The following is a 20,428-nucleotide window of genomic DNA, read 5'->3' as shown; positions in this document are numbered from 1 at the left end:
AGATGTTCAGACGTTTTGCTCTATAACAGGGCATCACAAGCCACCAGTAGCTGTTGTCATTTCCCTGATTTGGACATGGATGATTGGCACTAGGCAACTTTTCCAACTGCAGCACATGAGGCTTTGGAGGTAAACTTATATTTCTCTAATTTCTAATCTGTTCATTTGCAAAGCCACACATGTTCATTTCCTGCTCTGTGGATGTTGTTTTATTCCATTTAGCCAACATGTTGCATTTTCACCTGCACTACAAGCTCTACAGGCACCTCCTTCTATAGCCCTGTGCACCTGTTTGCCACCACTGTACTGAACTGGCCTTTCAGGAGGCAGATTCCTCCTTACTTGATGATCATAGGAATATGGATAAAAATTTTGGCAAATTGAATCAAAGGCAGCTATATACTGGTCTACTTTTTGAAAGGCTTGGTGTTTGAGTTCATGGCACCTTTTAGTTATTCTAAAGAGCTCAAGTTCATCTGTTGCTTTACATTCTATTTTTGAAATGGTGGATGCCACTGCTTTCTGTTGCGTGAAGAACAACTCTAGCCTCAGTGTTGGTAGTTCTCAAGGTCTGTGTGGGACCTCCACTCTCCCTTGGATCAAGCAGGGTTGAGAGCACATGCCTCCTCTCTTCAGGTGGTTCTGAGGGCTGAGCTGCTGAAAGCTTGTTCCTCTTTTTCTGGGTGTGGTCATAGGGAAGGTTGGCAATTTAACCAAGTAATCTCTACCTGAACTAGGGTTGTTCTGACTCCAATAAAAGAACATGAACAACACAAATAGTTCCTTGGAAATCTGTGCACCTTCCAACTCCAAAGAATGATTTATTTGTAACTTACAGGAAGACTGAGATGGTAAACAGCTGTAGGAGGAACATCTTCTGGGGAAGCTTCTAGTGTGACAGCAGAATGCCTGTGAGGCTGACATGCATCAGTCAATGCAGTTAGAAACTGTAAAACTTTGTCTCATAAATGTCTCCCTCAGCTATAAGATGCCTCTCTAATCACTTTTATGTATCTTGGAAATGATTTTGCAAGGCAGAAATCAAACTACCTCAGGGGTTGAGTATTTTATTATTTTTTACTGTCCCATAGGGTAAAAAGGCATGAATACAGCTGTTAATCGCTTATATTACCATGTCATCATAAAAGCTGATTTCCCTACTTTCCAAGTAGTTTTCTTTTTCCTAGTTGAAGTAAGCTTGACTTAAAAAAAAAAGTGCAAATTATTTAGACCACATTTTAATGAGCCCAACTATCCCGATGTTAAAAAAAAGTGTTGAACAGATATTTTCAGGCAACCTTATTATCAGAAAAATATTAAATACAATCATAAAATCAAGTCCAACTTGAAATGAATTTTAAAACACAGCACACAAACATCACAACCCCCCAGAGCACAATATAAAATAGTCCTCTAAGGAATATAAACATTTCATATGTAAGAATGTGAAATTACATGGTAAGAAAAACATTTTTCAATTAGCTAACATTTTCTGGCTAAAGATTAGTTATTGCACAATTTATTAGTTTGTTCTAAGAATAAAACCAAACTAACATTCTCACCTCTAAATTCAATACATAGCAAACTCATTTTCCCAAACCACAGTTTTATAGCACTATAACACAAGTAAACTCTTCATTATTGAGTTAGGAGAGGAAAATCTGTATGATCTATAATACGAATTAGAGTTCATGAGACCATTTCACAAATCCTAGAAGGCACACATTATATCTCCTATCATAGTGAGTGCATTTAAGTACTTCTGCTTTTAAAAAGGAAAAGCTGTACAGAATACAAAAAGTGTACATTTCATCCATGAAGCAAATTTACAACTTTCATGATTAGTTATTACAGTAGAACCTACTGACCATTCACATTTAAAGAATCATCACCCAGTTTAATGGAGTGAGCAAGAACTGTGCTCATTGATTTGATAAGGCTAATAATAACACTCCACATTTCACAGTAGATCAGTTAATGTCTTGGAGTTCATATTGTAAAGTAAAAAGTGTTGGGCAAGGTCGAGTTGTTGGGCTGCTATGATATAACTACTTGGCAGAAGAATAATTGTCTCTGGAAAGATCAAACATCTGTAACGCCACTGCAATTTCAGAAACATCTTAAAGTTAGGCAACCTGAGTTAGACTCAGCAGGTCTAATCCCAACTGAAGTTCTCAGAGAATCATCTCTCCCAAAGCTTCCAGAATCATCTTTCATGGACTACTAGGAGTAAATGGGGGAGATTCAGGCTTCTGTAAAGTTGACCTGAATTTTAACTGGTGTCTCTCTCTGTGTGTAAACAAATATAATTCCCATTATACAGACTTGTTACCAAATTTTAATACACTTTTACTTACTAGAATGCTTTATTCTGTTTTCATTGGCTGACTTTAGTTACTATAGTATATCAAGTTCATATGAGGAGAGTTGTATATAATAACTCTAAGATATTTGCCTGGGGAAAGAAAAGGCTCAAGTGTTGAAATATTGGGAAAAGTACAGATGAAGTCAATTCTTAAAGTAGGAACTTAGAAATATGAGAAACTTTCTCCAGGTCACACAGCCATCAAGTGTATCCCCAGGCTGGCAAGACCTCAACAGCTATGGTGAAGTACTTCACTGTCCTCATCACCAATGTTAATGGGCTGTGCTAGTTCTCAGAGGTAAAAATGAAGCTACTTTCAGTCAAACTTCTGAGATGGGTTTTACAGGCATGCTTATTAAGATCTTAGCTTTCAAAATTTGTCATTAATAAGCAGTGACTTACACAGTGATCCCTGGGTACTTAGGAAAATAGCTAGCTAGCATTTGCAAATTATCAATAAGAGGTCAAAACAATTACATGGACAGTGACTATTTTTAAAAGGTGATGTCAAGCCCTAGTTTTTATATGCTGAAATGCTAATGTTAAGAATTGTATGCCATAGACAAAAATTCTGAAAAATGTTTTGAGGTACTAAGGATAATTATATGCTTGTTCAGATACTTTCAAAGCAGTAGAATGAAAGAGTAAGCAAAATTTGTCATTTTCAGAGGTGTTTTACACTATATAGTTAAAAAGGGGGGTGGCTTACCCTATATTCTCCTCTCAATCTCTGAAATTTGAGGACCATGAAACATCTTCAAGTTGAGAAAACAGAGGTACCACAAACCAACACTGAATGACTTATCATAGCTGGGAATATAAAGTTTAGTGCTTGTGACGAGGGAAAGTTTCCTTCCGAGACTGTGAGCATTCACAGGAGCCATGGAGAGCAGTTGCTCCGCTGGGGAAGACCTTTCCAGAACAGCCCCGGAGCATCCCTTGTGGAGGTCTGTTTATGAAGCGGTCATGCCCAGCTCTACAGTCCTCATCCAGTTTACACAGCAGGGCAAACACCACCACCTTTCGAAGCAACAACACTAGGCAGCTCCAAAACACATTGTTGAAGTCCTGAAAACGGTGGAGCATTCAAGTAAAAATTAAGAGCAGTAATTAACCACAAGGGGGCAGACACAGTCCTTAGAGCCCAGCAGAAAGATAATCTAAGTAGTAACACGCACTTTGACATGGCCCACATGTTTAGTCACGTAACGATTTCTCCAGTGTTTAATTTCAAGGCTTATTTTAAATCTAAAGACTCCAGAATAGTTATTTCCTGAAAAACTGCAGTGTGACCAAAAGCCTCTGGAGATATTGCTGTTATCAGCTAGCAGAGCACTCAAGAGCAATTAGTTCTAATGCACTTTAGAACAAATAAATAGGGAAACATGGTCTGAAACAGTAGCAAATTTTAGGTTATTATCAGTGGAAGACATGGATAGTTTATATAAAAAGCATGGGGCAGTGTGTGAGTATAGCAAAAATAGGAGGGTGGAGAAACTCATTGTTTATCTGCCACAGCAGTTTTCGTCCGTGACCGAAGCGTGTGGTCCACAGCAGCAGATCTTCACGGGGCTCATGGCCGGTGCGGCTGGCCGGCCTCATCAGCCATGTTCAGTATGTAGTTAGCCATATCGTCTTCAGTGGGCGCATCCGACACCACCCAAGACTCATTTGCTCCAGTCATCTGTAGCCGACAGATAGGGCAATTCCTGTGTCGATCACTCCTGTGAGAGATAGCAAAACATTTTCTCCAACAGGGTTTACTGAAATACATTATTTCTTTTAAACCAACAGCACAAAACTACACAGTGAAAAATCTCCCCCTTCCCATCCTCTTCAGTTCTCCCCGGAGCACCCACTTCCACCACCTTCTTAGAATCACTGTTTCCTCTCAAGACAGCCTCAGCCTGAACAGGCTTAACTATACTACAGCTATTTATTGTTTTTTAAAAATCTTATTTTTATTGGAAAGGCAGATTACAGAGAGAAGGAGAGATACTGAGAAAGATCTATCTGCTGATTCACTCCCTCAGGTGGCCACAATAGCCAGAGCTAAGCTTATCTGAAGCCAGGAGCCAGGAACCTCCCCGAAGCCCCAACGCTTTGGGTCTACCTTCACTGCTTTCCCAGGCCTCAAGCAGGGAGCTGGACGGGAAGTAGAGCAGCCAGGACATGAACCAGTACTCGTTTGGAATCCCAGCGCATGCAAAGTGAGGACTTTAGCCATTAGGCTACTGTGCTGGGACCTATTCTAATTTTGTGGTGGTTTACATGGAAGCCAATGGAATACAGTAGCCATAAACGGGTTACTAGTTATTTCCCTAAGTAATATCTGTGCAACTCTCAAAAATATAACACTGGTAAAAGTACTGAGGAAAGCCCCTTTGATTAATAAGCAATAAGAAGCTCTAATAAACTATAAAAATGGAGTATCCAAAAAGATGGACGATGATTTTTCTGATAGGGTAAGAGCATACGTACATGGATCACTTAAATAATCTGTTTCCCAAAGGGATTTTTTTTTTAAATCAAGCATTGATTTTTTGGAATTCAGAAATGCAATATTTGAACCAGACACATGTTATGCAAGAAAATTTATTTTTTTCTTACCTTTCAGTAAAATCAAAGACGAAAGTAGTAGAATTGTATCAACTTTTTGTGGGGGAGAGCATATGTGCAAAAATTTAGAAATCTGTGTCAAAAACTAAATGTGAAAGCTAGAGCTGACATATACTGTTCAGATTGATTCCTGGATCTTGAGATCTTACAGGATAATTATGTGTGTTCTTCTGCACACTAAACGTCACAATTTAAAAATAAAAATTGTCAAGCTGTGCTTCCGGCTAGCAGGAACCAGATTTATTTTCCCACTTAAAACAACTGAAACACATGACAAAATCGTTCCAGCTTGCCGGCTTGAGAGTTCCTCGAGCCCATCTGAGAAGGGGGAACCGAGCCAGAGCCTGGCCAGCTCCCCATGTCGAAGAGACAGAGCTGATGTTTGGGAGGCCAAGGCAGTGTGGTTCCCAGGGCAAGGCACTGGCATGGAGGGCTACCCAGAGAATCCCACATCCTACGACCCACTGCACAGATGGCAGTCCTGCCTGCAGCTGAGGAAACAACCTCCAAGAAATCCCACCAGTCAGATGGGAAAGCCTCCTAATTCTGGGGTGCTGAGCACTCGGAAGAGTTTGCTGGATAAGTGGGGCATCACAAGGTCTAAGTTAACCACTGCACTAGTCCCACCTTACAAATCATAAAAGCAAGACCCAAAAAGGATCAAATTGGCACCCTGATATGGGATGCAGGTTGTCCCAAGTGGTGGCTTAATTCACTGTTCCACAACATTCACCTATGAAAGACATTCTTAAGAGGATGTAAAATGAACCATGGAGTGAAAGACAATATTTGAAAATCACATATTATTTCTGATTTAGGACATGTATCTGTAATACATAAAGAACTCTCAATTTTCAGTTACACAGAAATAACCCAAGAAAGAAATGAACAAAGATTTGAATGAACGCTTCACCGTAAAAGACATAGAGTAAATGAGTATACGAAAAGATGCTCAATATCTTTGAATCAATAGGGAAATTCAAATTAAAATCAAGAGATACCACCATACACCATTAAAAAAGCTAAAAATATTGGCAAAGATTTGAAGCAACTAGAACTGATGTTGGTGGGTGTATAAAGTAGCATAACTATTTTGAAAAATGGCAATGTCTTTAACAGTTGAACACATACCCAATACTTGATCTAGCCATCCCAATTCTAGATTTTTATGCAAGAAAATCCCTATGTTCAAAAAAGATTTGTCCACAAAAATGGGTTTACCAGCTTTATTTGTTAACAGGCAAAATTTGGAAACAATCCATTTTTCACCAACAGGAAAATGACTAAGCAAGCAGTGGTATATCTAAATTTGCAGGGTACTCAGTAATAAAAAAAGAATGTACTTTTATTATATGGTACTCATGTATACAAACAACCCTACGTAATTATAGTGATCAAAAGAATCCAGACCAGAAAAAGTATACTGTATGATTTCATTCAAAAAATTATAGAAAACCCAAATTGCTTTATAGTGACTGAAAGCAGACTAGCAGATATCAAGAATTAGGAATAAAAGGGTGAAGAGGAGGCTTTAAAATAGAGCAGAAAGTAACTGTAGAGCAATGGATTTGTTTTCTTGACTGTAATGATATTTTTGAGCATGTACAAATGCATACAAAGAAATGTTCTCTCAAATGCTTTTAAGATGATGATATTTACTAGCTGACCATGGAAGCTTGCCCCAGATCCAGTTTTCAGGAATTTAACCCTTCTCAATACATATAAAGGATATATGTTGAATTGAGGACAGGTGCCAGCATTGTGGCAAGTGGATTAAGCCTCTGTCTGCAATGCCAGAATCCCAAATAGGCAACAGTTTGTCTTAGTAGCTTTAACTCTAAGCCAGTTCTCTGATAATGCCCCTGAGAGAGCAGGAGAAGATGGCCCAAGCCTTTTGGACCCCTGCATCCATGTTTAGGCTGTGGCTTTGGTAGGGCCCAGCCCTGGCCATTGCAGCCATCTGGGGAGGGAAACAACAGATGGAATATTGATCTGTCACTCTTTCTCTCTGTAACTCAGCCTTTCAGATAAATAAATCTTTAAAAAAAAAAAAAAAGAAATGAGAAATAAGCCAGAAAAAGGGAAATGTTTGGTTTTAGATTCAAGACAGTCCCAAGTTTCCTTATAATAGAAGTGTCAAAACTGAGTAACATTCCTATATCTAATAAACTTCAGTTATAATAAGTTTTAAACGGTAGGATGCATACCATAAAATTTAAAGTACTAAAGAATAAAATCTCACATTAATTATATTATGTTTGTACTTTACAAAGTTTCTTCATGGGTACTTTTCCATTTGATCTTTGTCCATTCCATCAAGGCCATGGATAACTTACCATTTATCAATGCATTTCTGACAAAAGCTGTGAGCACATGGCAGGATGAGGTCAGCTCGCCCATCCATGCAGATGCAACACTCCTCCTCATCGGTCAGCTGCTTGACCCTGCAATGGGAAAACTAGCTGGGACAATGATATTCTCTCTCACTATGCTTTATACTCCTTTTTTGAGGTTTTAAAAAGCATTATTGAACTTCTTTAAATCCAGTATATAAAGCATAGTAAATATGCAAAATCAGAGATTTTTGAGATAGCAAATATATTATGAAATAAGTACTAAGAGATAAATTTCAGACTGGATAAAAGAAATTCTATAGTGACTAAATAAAAATGAAGAAAAACAGGAAATAGGTCCTTCTGAAAATAACTCAGTCCATTTAAATCACACTGGATTTACATAAATGAATTCAAACAACACATAATTTATTTACTATACAGGATACAAAGTTCTTTAAAATACAGTTCTTGTCATTAGGCTCGGATAATGCTGATGCTGATAATGGGCATATAAGTAAATAGTGTCAGGTGCCATGGAAAACTAAGCAAAAAAATCACAAGAAAGCAAGAAATTGTCCTAGCTAAACAATCAGTCTTTTGAGAGCATCTGAGAAGCTACAACGTATTCTTCGTGAACATAATTAAAGTTGCAGAAGAAAAAAATATTATTGTAAACATGTGAGTAAACATCATCCTTAGCTTTCAAAACAGTTAAAAAAAAATCATCACTCTGAAGAGGGAATCCTTGTCTTTAAAGATTAGCTATGAGACACAGGAACAAGAAGCCTAAACACAGCCTACAATGATATAAACTTGGCATGGCAGTAATATGTGTACAGCTCAAAGCTAGAAAACTGCTAAAGAGAACCAGGAAACAGGAACTGGGAAACATGATTTACTACACAGTAATTGGAGGCTGACTGGTTAAGAATGCACCAGAAAATACAACTGCTAAGAGGAGCAATGAAAAGAAATTTGTGTTAAACACATTCCTTAAGTAAAGGACACTGTCAATAGAGATGTTTGATGTCTACTTGGTGTGACAGAAAGACAGGATGTCAACATGTTTGGATCCACGTAAATCTCTTTTCCAATGAGACATTTATAGATTTAAATTATGGTAGTGACTGTCAGATGGCAACAGGTGGGGGCTTTCACACTCCAAAAGCATAACAGAGAAGGAAAAGAAAGTTTAGACAGAACAGTAACACATTAAGCCTGAGTAAACAAATACCATCACAAAAATCCTGGCTGACTTCATTTCCTTGTGGCAACTCAGTATACATACGCTCAGTACTTGATCGTTCCTGAATGGACTGCCAAGTCCTGGTGTGAATATTCCGAAGCCGAGTGCTCAATTAGTCTGGAATGACTTTGTTAAATTCTCTGGATCTAATTCCTTAAGGAGCTTTGCCTGTCTAACACCTTGAATGCCTGTTACAAGGGGACATAATTACCTCCTTGGTCATTAAATGCAAACACAGAGAGTGGATTCATGAAAAATGGGATGACAGAAACACTGTGCCGAGCTACTTTAATTTAGCACTTGGACGGTGTCTAAAGCACAGAAGAATCCAAGAACTGATCTGGGAGGGAGTATCAGTTGAGACAATAGGATGTAAGAGGCCACAATGAGCACTAAGAAAACCATTAGTGAGATTTCAGTGGTTGCACAGTGAAACAGAGGTGCCACAAGCTGTTCAGGCACAGCATACCTTCCCATCCAAAGACTGGCCTGACAAGACGCTCCAGAGGATGCATCTTCCTCAGGTTCTGGAGAGGCGGATCTCTGGGCCAGCACACTCACTGCTTGGCTTGTGATGTCTTTATAAAGCTGAAGGAACTGGTACAAATTCATGATGCGTGATGCTTCCACAATGCCACTACTTTTGTTAATCTAAACACACAAAGAAGATGAGAAGAAAAGTTGTTTCTCTGATTAACTTTCCAAGAAAGGGGAAAACAAATATTTAATCAAACATCCTAGAAAATAAGTTTTCAAGGTCTGAAAAGGACCTAAAAAAAAAAAAAACAAACCCAAAAAACAAAAACACGATTTCTAATGAACAATATTGCATTACCTACATTTATGGGGTTCCATGTATTTATGACATCATTCAACACTTAACCCTATAAAGCAGATGAGATGGTATTGGAGGTGGACCTTTAAAGACATTGTAAATGCAGAATGAGGCAGAAACAACTGACCAATTGGGCAACACCATTCTCACTCCACATGGTTGGCAGAGGCTGAATTTGTTTTAATATCTACAACTTTTTAAAATGATTCAGGAGCATTCCTGGTTAGTCTGATCCAAACTAATCTTGGTAATCACATTCTCTAATGGATTTTTAAAAAAATGGGGTGAGCATTTAGCACAGTGCTTAGGTCACCATTTGGACTGCTCACATTCTCATGTGGGAGCACCTGGATTAAACCCCAGCTCCTCCACTTCCCATCAAGCTTCCTGCTGATGTGCATCCTGGGAAGCAGGTGAAGAAGGCAGAGTATCCGTTCCTTACCAACCATGTGGGAGACCCAGCTGGAGCCCTTGGTTCCTGCTCCGGCCTGGCCCATCATGGCTGGCCCCGGCATTTTTGGAGTTACCTAGCATATGACTCCATCAGTCTGTTTCTCTGTCTTTTGCCTCTCAGGTAGGGCAGTGTTGTGGTGCAACTGCTTCAGCTCCTGCCTGGGACGCCTTCATCCCAAACACAAGAACCAGTTGGAATCTCGGCTACTGTGCTTCCAAACCATCTTCCTGCTGAAGTTCACTTTGGGTAATTCAAATACTTGAGTCTCTGTCTCCCACATGGAGACCAAGATGGAGTTTCTGACTCCTGCCTTAGGAATGGCCCAGGCATTCATTTGGGGAGGTGAACCAGTGGATGGAAGCTTCTTTCTCTCGCCCTGGCTTCCAAATAAAATCTTTTTCTTAAATAAGAAACAACAAAAGAATTTATTTTACTTAAAAAAGAAAATTATGAACAAGCACTAAAATGTGCTCTTAAAAGAAGTGATCTCCTGAGATAATTTTAAAGATATAATCTTGGAACTAAGCAGTGTTATCTTACAACTCCATAGTCACCTAAAACCCTGATAGAGAAGTGGTTGATAAGGATGAGAGTTTATTATCACTTTCCTCAGTCACAATAATATCAACAATTGGTGAGATTCAAACAATTAACTAGAAAGCAATAATAATATCAAAATTATGTTTTATAAGACCACCAAAATACTACTGCATCATACTATTAGACGTGGTTCTAACCATCAAAACAATGTAAGCTCCATAAAGGAAGTCTTTCTCAGGCTCACCTTGGTACACACCACCCGTACAACCACTTTCCAAAAGGCAGAGGAATCAGACCCAGGTTGCACCTCAAAGAGAAGATGTTTTTCCTGGCCAGAAGCCACTTTAGCAGTTCTAAAAAAAAGACAGGCATATTTGTTAATTTTACAAAATGTTACATAACAGAGCTATGAATCCAGATTCAAGAAGCACTTTCAAACAGCAGGAAATATGCAAAGAATTGCACCAATAATGGTTGTAATAACTAGATTCTTAAAATAGGGATACATAATATTTCAAACATAAACACAATATGATTTTCAAGGTTTTAAAATCAACAACTTAGTGGAATATTTATACATATCTTTTTTTTTTTTTATCTATATGGCCTTTAAGATTCTATGACATTTACGAAACACAAGTCCAATGAATCAGGTGCTTACAGGAAAAGTTTATTGGCTAGCATTGTGATAATGTCAGCACTTTTTATCAGAGCACTGGTTTGAGTCCTGGCTGCCTGGCTGCCTGGCTTCTGAGCCAGCTCCTTGTTCATGCACCACCAGATGACCCAATACTCAGAATGGTGTCCCAGGCTTCTGGCTTTGACCTGGTCCAGCCCCAGCTGTTGTAGCCATTTAGCAAGTGAACCAGCAGATGGAAGACTTCTCTCCCTCTATTTCTGTCATTCTGCCTTTCGAGTAAATAAAGTAAATCTTTAAAAAAATTTTTAACTGGTTTTACTCATCCAAATTTCGATTTGTTCTTGGTTGAGTTCTTAAACAGCACAACAATACATCTCTGTAAAAGTTTATCTCTTAAAGATAATTGGGACTTGATCAAGGAAAACAAATTATTTGTGACATTTTAAGTATAGCCTTACCGTCCTCTCCTAGCAGAGTAATCTGAGAGCCAAAGGATCTAATATAAAAATGTAGCCTGTTTGGAAGACCTACTTTTTTGCTGCAGTTTCCTTTTATCATTGTTAACATTTCTCTCGAAGCACCAGGGGGGATATCACATCTAACTAAGTGACTAACACAGCTAAATAAAATAAGGGAATCAAAATTAAGCAACTTGTCTTAGGAAATAGTCTGTCAGTGCAAAGAAGCCACCAAGCTATACTTCTCCCACACTGGTATAATTTCACAGCTCTCACAGTCTTGCATTTGTGAAAGGCCAACAATGACCTATGGCAACTGGTCTCAAGCATCAAACCCAGTTCAAAGTGTCCTGTATTAAACAAACAAAAGGAAAATACTCTTAATTATCACTTCTATATTACCCAGTATCCTGCCCTGTGGATGATCTCATAGGAGCATTTTATCAAATATATTTGGCCAAAAAGCCAAATTTTATATAATAGATGGCTTTGCGTGCATCATTCTAAGACTCTAAAGGAATGGCACATGTCACTCACTGATCACTGTTCATGAGTTGACATTAAAAGTACTCTTTTTAATATGCTATTAAATTCTCCATCCTATTTTACTTTAAAAATGTAGTCTCAGAAATAATGTTTTACACATACCATTTGGATGGCTGAAAGCAATCAAACACCAAACTTTTAAAACCTATGACTATATTTTTATGTGAGGTCAGACAAGATACAAATATAAATAGTAAAATGTACAATCCCCTTCACTGCTTCCTTTCCCCTCTCCTCTCCTGTTCCTGAGACAAGCACAAGGAATATTTTGGTGTGTCCTCTTCTAGCTTACTTTTACATACATGAATTCTCCACATCAATTTTTAATGAATAAAATCTATAATTTAAAGAAATGATCTCTTAGAAGATCTTTTTCTTGTAAATTTTTATTTTCATTTTGTTCAAAAGGCCGAAAAAAAGAGGTAAGGGAAGATCTGTCATCCAAATGCCTGCACCAGCCAGAGGTTGGCCAGGCCAGAGCCAGGAGCCTGGAACTCAATCTGGGTCTCTTGGGGGAATGGCAGGGATGCAAGCATTTGAGCCATCCCCTGTGGCCTCCCAAGCTGTGCATCTTCAGGAAGCTGGGATCGTAGATGTGGATGACTCCAACCCAAGCACTGAGGTACGGAGTTCAGTCATCCCACGTGGCAGTCTTAACCACTGTGCCAGATGCCAACCCTCTTTTTTCATTCTTGACTATTAGCAACAGACTTCAGCCATGTCTATTCAGGTGGTATTCCACTTTAATATAACGTAGTCCAGATTACCAAGTGTATCTCTTGTCATCTAATAAAGCTAATATAAAGCTTAAGAAGTAGGTTCATATACCTTACTCTAAGCTATTAGTGAATTCAATATCTTAAGTTTATATACCACATGGTCCTGGACTGTCAGGTGATTTTATCTGGCTTTTGGGGTTAAAGGAAAGGTAATATAGACAATAGAAAGAGCTTCAGGATCAGAGAAAGCTGGCTCAGTCATCAATATGTGGACAATCGAGGCAACCAAATGTTCAATCCTCAGCAGTGTTTTGTACACTCACTATATGAGTTCAGTCAGTGTTGGTTAAAATGGAGAGTCTCATAAGGCATCTCTACTAAGTTCTAGTAATTCTTCTAGGGATAGAAATATATAAAGAAAAGTGTATATGAGCAGTATCAGCGGAAGATTTTATAGAAGGAAGTGACTTCTCACCTTTTTCTAAGGGAGAAAAAATGCAAAAAGGCAGTATTTAAAAATTACAAAAGTCTGGTCATTCAGCAACAAAGAGCTCTGTGAATTTTAATAACTTATAGATTATATAAAAGCTGATTAAATAAAGAATAAATTCACAGAAGGCTAAGTCCTATTAGGTATGCTAAAGAGGCAGAGAAATTCACATTCCATTTTTAGATGAAAATTTATTCAACAGAGTTAACTGAAAGGTGTTGACTAATTAGGAATATAAATGAGTATCTTATTCCTCAGTGATGAAAAGAATCTATCATGTATATATGTATTTTATGTATTTTTGCCTGATAAAATAATGGCTACGTAAACACATACAGGACATACACATCCAAGGGAACTGGCTGCTGTATAGAAACCTTCTCAGTGTTACCTTGGAGTCTTGTCTAGAGTAGCTAATCAGCAATATTCACTTCTGTTAGGAACCCTTTTCGTGCTTTCAAGCAAGAGTCAATTTATAGTCTTTAAGTAAACAACTGCTGAGATGGTTGTGTACTTCTGTAACCCAGAACTGTGTCAATGTGCTTGTGGTCTGCATTTCAAGATTTCTTTCTTTTTTTTTTTTTTTAAATTCCCTCCATTTCTTCTGTTCTCACCCCAAATTTACAAACAGTTACATAGAAAGTCTAGTTGTAACAGGCATGCAGGAAGTATTTGCTATCTCCAACTGAACACACTGTCTTACAAAACAGTTCTTCTGGTTACCTCTGACAAAGCCCTGACAATAATGGGCACAGGTGAGGTGGGGGGTAAAAAGTAACATGTAAAAGAGCAAGCCTTACACATCGTTAAGCTCAGCTACTCTCCCAAGAAATTCTTCGTATGTTAAGGAGCCACTTTCTCGAACCAATGTGACGTGTTTTGCTACTTTCTCTGGTAACTTGCTAATAACCAACTGGGTCTGATCCGAAATTTGTTGTCCCATGATGAAATGATGTCTTTCAGAATCTGAAGAATGTTGCTTCACATAGTTTCTGTCAAATATATATAAAAGTTACGTTTACATAGCAATATATAAAAGCAATAATGTGTCCATCCTTCAAAAAATAAAAAACTAAAAATGTAAGTACAGAGTTACATTGAGTCTAAAAGTCTTACTAAATGACAATTTTTGAAGACATATTTATATATATTTTTTCAGAACCACATAGCTAAGAGAAAAAAAATCACAAATGTTATTGGGAGAGTGACAAACTTTTAAATACCTATAATTTGCCATGTCAAAAAACTACTAACGCATACATGCACACAAACAGCACTCGAATGATTTTGCTCAACAGGAAGCTTAAGCTTATTTTCCTTACTTAATTTTTCTATGGACATTAACTTTCTACCTGTTACATCATTTATTTCTTAAATATTCTTAATGAGCAGTTATATCTACTTTAAGGGTAAGGAAATGGAACTCTGTGTCTTTAAGTTGTACAGTCACTAACTGTTGAAAATGAACTTTGAACTTCTGGTTTTCATATTCCAGTGTTTGCACTCATGCCCATGGTGATAGACTGCCTCATGAGATTGAATTATAACAGCTAGAAAACTTTGTTTTGGGATTATTTATAAAGGTGCAACTTCTTTTGAATTTTAAAAATATATATTTTTTGGTTTCTAAAATGCTAGAAAGTTTAACCTCCTTACATTTTCCACCTAGGGGAAAAAAATGATTAGTTCTTTTGTTCTTTAATTCCTCTAGGTGTTTTCAATTTAGAATTTATATATCTTGTTTTCTGGGGATAGTGTTCTGGCACTGTCATCCCATACGGGCACTAGTTTAATTCTGACTGCTCCACTTCTGTTCCAGCTCACTGCTAATGTGCCCAGCAAAGCAGCAGAGGATGGCTGCTTGGGCAAGGCCTTTACCCATGTGGAAGACCAGCCCAGCTCTGGCCATTGCAGCCATATGTGGAGTGAACCAGCAGATGGAGCATCTCTCTTTCTCTGTGTGTGTCCAGCCTGCTCTAACTTTGCTTTTCTAATAAATAAAAAGAAAAAAAAAGTATTTGTTTTATACAAATGAATATATTTCAGTTAAAAAGTTAGATTACAACTTATGTCATATCTATCAATATAGATCAGTCATTTGAATTTAAAATTTAACCATAGTTCATCCTGTATCTTGCAAAGCCTTGAAAAGTACAACTTTATGTATGATGCCTAATGGAGAGCTGCATGTGTTTATTACAGATACCTCTTTTTCTTTGGAAAATAATATTTTACCAGAATATCAGGCATTGAGCTGAGCATCTGGTTAGAACTGATGATAAACTAACATTTCAGTATTTACCTGTTGTGATATAGGTAATCTCCTCAATACAAACACTACCACTTCTGATGGTACAACGAGCTCACATCTGTGGACCACTTCCCCTGTGTGACATACTCACTCCACATATACTCACAAATGCATTCATTTAAACTCCCTGCTAATCTCTTTACAGATGAATGGGACAGTGGAGGAAACAGGCACACAGAGGCTAAAAGAACTTACCAAAGTCACATGAGGTAATCACAGGGTGTTTTTTTCCTCAGTATTTAAAAGTATAGAAAATGAAAAGCCAATCAGTGGTAAAATAATCTGGTTATCCCTCAAGAAATTCTATTTTATTTATCCGTCCACGATTATCATTTTGTTTCACCTAAGTTAACACTCATATCATGTAAGCAGGCATAACGGATAAGTTTTATAGAAAAAATTTTGCCAGGAAACTTACCTAATCATTTAATCAGAAAATAGAATTATAACTTAAACATATAAAGTTAATAAATACGTAACTTCTGCTTTGCTAAGACTACACACCTGCCCAATCTGTGAATGGCCAAAACCCAAACAAATGACAGCAATTGAATAACAGAATCCAGATTGAAAAAGAAACTGCTAAAACTAAATAGATAATATTCATGTGGCAAATAAATACTAAATGTCTGAAAAGCCAACTATATAAAAACATAGATAAGATTATATTTGAAAGAAGTTAAAATATAAAAAGCCTGCGCTTAGTTTTAACCAAATTAGGTTAAATATGCCTTACTCTTGATAGAAGTGGAGATCCAGAATAAGGAACCTTCCATATGCTTTGCAATGGCTAGATCATGTTGAAGTCTGAATTCAGCTCTGAGAGGCCTCACTTTGAAAGGATACTAGTGAATTAAAACATATCCAAGATGTTAGAGTCTAGGAAAGGTAACAAAGTAATTTACTCAAAATAATCATAGTTTGGTAATAACATGATATGTTTGTTCAAATAATCAAAGAACCAGGGCCAGCTTGGTGGGGTAACAAGCTAATCCTCCACCTGAGGTGCTGGTATCCCATATGGGTGCCAGTTTGTGTCCTGGTAGCTCCACTTCCAATCCAGCTCCCTGCTTGTGGCTTGGGAGCACACTGGAGGATGGCTTAAGTACCTGGGTCCCTAAAACCACATGGGGGACCCAGAAGAAGTTCCTGGCTTCAGATCAGCTCAGCTTTAACCTAGTATTTTACCACCCTAAAGAAAATTCCTACAACTTTCATGTACCAACCCAGTTAAACTATAGCTTGAGTCTAATCAACTTGACTCTACCTACGTTACTCAATAAAGCAAACTTTAAAATATGGTTCCAACATTCAGTATATATATGCCCAATAACTGAATCAATGTACTGTAGAAGAGGTAAAGATTTCCACCCTTTTATGGTCTTCGCTGGGCCTAAGAATTAAAGCATTATAAGATGGATTAATAAGAGAAGCACACAGTCTTATTTAGTGATTGGTACATGTACATGAACTCTCTGACAATAAAAATGAAGACCCAAAAACTGAGACACTGAAGGCTGAAAGTAATTCAAACTGGATTGGAAGAAAGAACAGTATAGTGTGAAGATGTGATCAAAGAGGTTTGGGTCAGAGCAGGACACCATGGGAAAGTAAACAACAACAAAGGCTGTCCATGGCCTGCCCTGGTGACAGCAAGGTTTCCCTCCTCCTGCTGTGGGAGGGGATCTTTCACACAGAAGTTTATTCTACTTTCAGGAAGAAAAACAAAGGTCAACCTGTCCTCCTACATCTGCTGCTTTTTGACGTGTGTTTAACCAGCACGGCATGGTAGCCTAGTGGCCAAAGTCCTCGCCTTGCACATGCCAGGATCTCATATGGGTGCCTGTTCATGTCCTGGCTGCTCTACTTCCCATCCAGCTCCCTGCTTGTGGCCTGAGAAAGCAATAAGGACAAGGATGGCCCAAAGCCTTGGGAGCCTGTACCCGCGTCGGAGACCTGGAAGAAGCTCCTGGCTTTGCATCAGCTCAGCTGTGGCTGTTGCAGCTACTTAGGGAGTGAACCAGCAGGCAGATCTTTCTCTCCGTATCTCCTTCTCTCTGCATATCTGCCTTTCCAATAAAAACAAAACTTTTTTGTTCAAAAAATCGTCCTGCACAGGAACACGGTCTGCAAAGCACTGGTACAGAATTCAGCAAAGGATATTTAGTCCTGATTTCTCAAAGACCTGGAGGCTGTCAAACTACAGTGCTTCCTATAATAGAGCCATGTGCTTTCAAAAGACAAAAAAACATTTGAAGGATTTTTCTAAGTAAAAGAATTGTTATTTTGAAACTCACAAAAACACCAGGAATTCCAAAAATGCTACATTCTCTAGTGGGTGGTACATCCTCGTACAGTTCATCACTTCTTTTCCTAACAAACAAACTGTTGTAGTTTAAATATGCCTCACAACTCAAAGACCAAAAATTTTAAAAAGAAAAAAAATTTTCATGTACAACTCAGGAGCAAGCATTTAGTCTAGTCACTAAAATGCCCACATCTGGTATCAGAGTTCCTGGGTTCGCTCCCCAGCTCTGGTTTCTGACTGTAGCTTCCTGCCAATGCAGACCCCGGGAACCAGTGATGACGCCCCTTGCGTGGCAAGGTTCCTGTCACTTACGTGAGACCGATACTGTGTTTTAGGTTACCGGTTTCACCAGACTAGCCTCCAGTCCTTGAAGGCATCAGGGGAATGAACTAGCAGTTAAGGGCAAAGGGGGTGCAATCTCAAAATCAATCTATCAATCTCCCTGTCGCCTTCGGGCCTCTCCTCATCCCCACAGTATGTATCCCATCACAGGCAGCAAAGCCAAAAACTTCCACAAAACTCCAAAATGTACAACAATCCATTCATGGAAGGATTAAACAAGAACTGTAAAGTATGAATTGAAAATTTAACAAAGAGATGACAAGCACTGTGGTATTCAGAAAACTTCTCCAAAACTCCATCAAATTTTCTAGCAATTTGACTTATAAAATAGATACTTATTACTACTTTAACACCATTAAATAAATACTAAGTACTATAACTACTTCTTCAATCTCTGGCGCTGTAAGCAGACATCAGCTGTTTAAGATGAAAAAACTAATGCAGTTATACACAGCTAAAACAACCAGGCCACGATCACCAATCAGAATGCTTGGCTGAAAAGACCTTACAAAAATTACAGAAAGCATTACAGAGGATTTGAGAGTACTGAGAGATTAAGAACACAGATTTCTAGTAGCACATAGATTCTAACACCGTGTTTGCTGCACACTTTTCATATTTAGAAAAAACATATTAGGTTTGCAAGAATTCTCTCTGGATCTTCCTTGCCTTTTGGGGAGAAAGGCAAAGGAAGTGTATTAGTATATAGACTGGAAGCAAGAAGCAGCAAAGAAAAAGCTCACTCACTCCAAATGACAGAGCATTAACGAACTTCAGGAAAGAGCAACTGCATTCTCCAAGTAAAACCATCAGAAACTGAAAGCGACCAGCAAGAAAGCAGAACAGGAAAAAAATTCCATATTGCTTTGGAGTTCTCGACAGAGAAATCCTCACGGTCAGAGGGGTAACTTCAACACAAAGATCCTTAATTCAGCATCCTTAGTCTGAGGCAGCTCTTGTTCCAGCTGAAATAGTGAATGCCTGCAGCTCATTTTGTAACAAGAAAAAGGGGATGTGAAAAGGTGTGACTCTGTGCCAAGGTGTAAGAATCATAAGCAGCTGGAAGTGAGTTCCAGCAGCTTTTAAATATGCCCGAGAAAAAAGTAACATATCCTTTGGCAGGTCAGGGTCAGGCGAAGGAAGTACACGGCCAATTAACAAGGGTGCTTGGGGACAAAGGAGTAACAGTATGTCCACTTCTGCTACCAAGATACAAACAACTGATGAGAAATAACTGCAAAGGCGAACACACAAGGCTTCTTTTCGTCACGTAATTATTACAATTGTTAGCAGGGAAACGTTTTTTCCTCAGGTGGGTCTTAGGGTAGCAGCTTGTCTGCGAAGCAGAGGCCGCTGGGAAGCTATCAACCATTGCTAATATAGCCACGGCGGGGCTGATCAAGCAGGTGGACAGCCGCCGCCGAGCTGCAGGACCAGACTCAGGGCTTCTTATCGGGAGCGACCTACCCCACGGCCACGCGGCGCTCATTCTTCACCGCGGCCTCAGACCCACCTAAAAGCGCGCCCGGATTCTGAACAGCCAAGTCCGGATGGCCAACGGGCTGCGCCGGCGGTAATATTCAAAAAACGGTCTGCATTCACGCAGGCAAAACCCTCTTTGGGTCCCCCAGAATCACCACTACAGCAGAACAGGGCACCGCCACCCCCGGCAACTGGACAGCGCCAGGTCGGCAGACGGGCAGCCCCCCAGCCCAAGCTGAGGCCTGGGGAGAGCGGCGGGGCCAGGCCGCTCTCGCTTCAGAAGCCCGACCTGACAGCAGAGGGTTGGCTCAAGTTTCTACTCTCCGCCCGAGGGTCGTAGAGCACCTACGAAGGGACAGAGCGGAAAAACAGCCTGGGGAGCTCACCCCCAAGTTCAAGGCATCGCGCTCCGGTGGCGCCTGCCGCTCAGACCCGCGGGCGCTGGCGGCTCGGTCGGCGACTCTGTCGCGCTTCGGTGACGTCACGCCGTCCCGCGGCGCGTTGCCTGGAAACGCGGGCCCAACTTTTCTCCCCCGCGCTGCGCCTCACCCGGCGACCAGGTAGTCGAAGCCGGGGAAGCCATGTGAGGGGGGCGGGACGGTGGCCAAGTCGTAGGAGGTTGTCCTGCCAAGTGGCATCTGGAGAGACTTTGCTCGGCGGGTTCCTCGAGGCAAGGGCTGCGTAACTGGCTTGTATTCGCTTCTCCTGACGCCAGCGTGACAGCGGGTGTAAGGGAA

General features: G+C 39.5%; 2 protein-coding genes across 4 annotated transcripts in view; one reads left to right on the top strand and one right to left on the bottom strand.

Moving 5' to 3' along the window:
• The window catches only part of AMPD3 (adenosine monophosphate deaminase 3), a 43,717-nt gene extending 42,958 nt beyond the window's left edge, over positions 1-759 (top strand). Inside the window, exon 16 of the mRNA XM_040989125.1 lies at positions 30-759. The gene's annotated coding sequence lies outside the window, so the exon portion shown is untranslated. The remainder of the gene's footprint in view (positions 1-29) is intronic.
• A 463-nt stretch (positions 760-1,222) lies between these two features.
• Positions 1,223-20,184, bottom strand: RNF141 (ring finger protein 141). Of its 3 annotated transcripts, none has more exons than XM_040989137.1 (6): positions 20,078-20,184; positions 14,049-14,240; positions 10,640-10,748; positions 9,036-9,217; positions 7,321-7,428; positions 1,223-4,089 (listed from the first exon to the last, which is right to left on the bottom strand). In XM_040989137.1, the coding sequence occupies exons 2-6, from the start codon at positions 14,189-14,191 to the stop codon at positions 3,939-3,941; spliced, it is 693 nt and encodes a 230-aa protein (XP_040845071.1). In that variant the 5' UTR covers positions 14,192-14,240; positions 20,078-20,184; the 3' UTR covers positions 1,223-3,938. The 3 variants fall into 3 exon arrangements, with proteins under 3 accessions (XP_040845071.1, XP_040845070.1, XP_040845072.1); XM_040989136.1 differs by lacking the exon at positions 20,078-20,184 and adding an exon at positions 16,296-16,589; XM_040989138.1 differs by lacking the exon at positions 20,078-20,184 and adding an exon at positions 15,755-15,977.
• Positions 20,185-20,428: the final 244 nt, after the last annotated feature.

The sequence above is a fragment of the Ochotona curzoniae genome, unplaced genomic scaffold (genome assembly GCF_017591425.1).
Source record: "Ochotona curzoniae isolate NIBS_2020 unplaced genomic scaffold, NIBS_Ocur_1.0 contig_517, whole genome shotgun sequence".
In the NCBI taxonomy this organism is placed as follows: Eukaryota; Metazoa; Chordata; class Mammalia; order Lagomorpha; family Ochotonidae; genus Ochotona; species Ochotona curzoniae.
This window is presented reverse-complemented; position numbering and strand designations above follow the sequence as displayed.

What these genes read in the sequence shown, in the direction of transcription:
- RNF141 (XM_040989137.1), bottom strand. Translation starts at nt 14,191, where the DNA reads ATGGGACAACAAATTTCGGATCAGACCCAGTTGGTTATTAGCAAGTTA. An exon ending in GTAGCTGAGCTTAACGATGT is followed by an intron (nt 10,749 to 14,048) that starts GTAAGGCTTGCT and finishes TCTTTTTTTTAG; the next exon opens with AACTGCTAAAGTGGCTTCTG. An exon ending in GCCAGTCTTTGGATGGGAAG is followed by an intron (nt 7,429 to 9,035) that starts GTATGCTGTGCC and finishes TTCCCATTGCAG; the next exon opens with GGTCAAGCAGCTGACCGATG.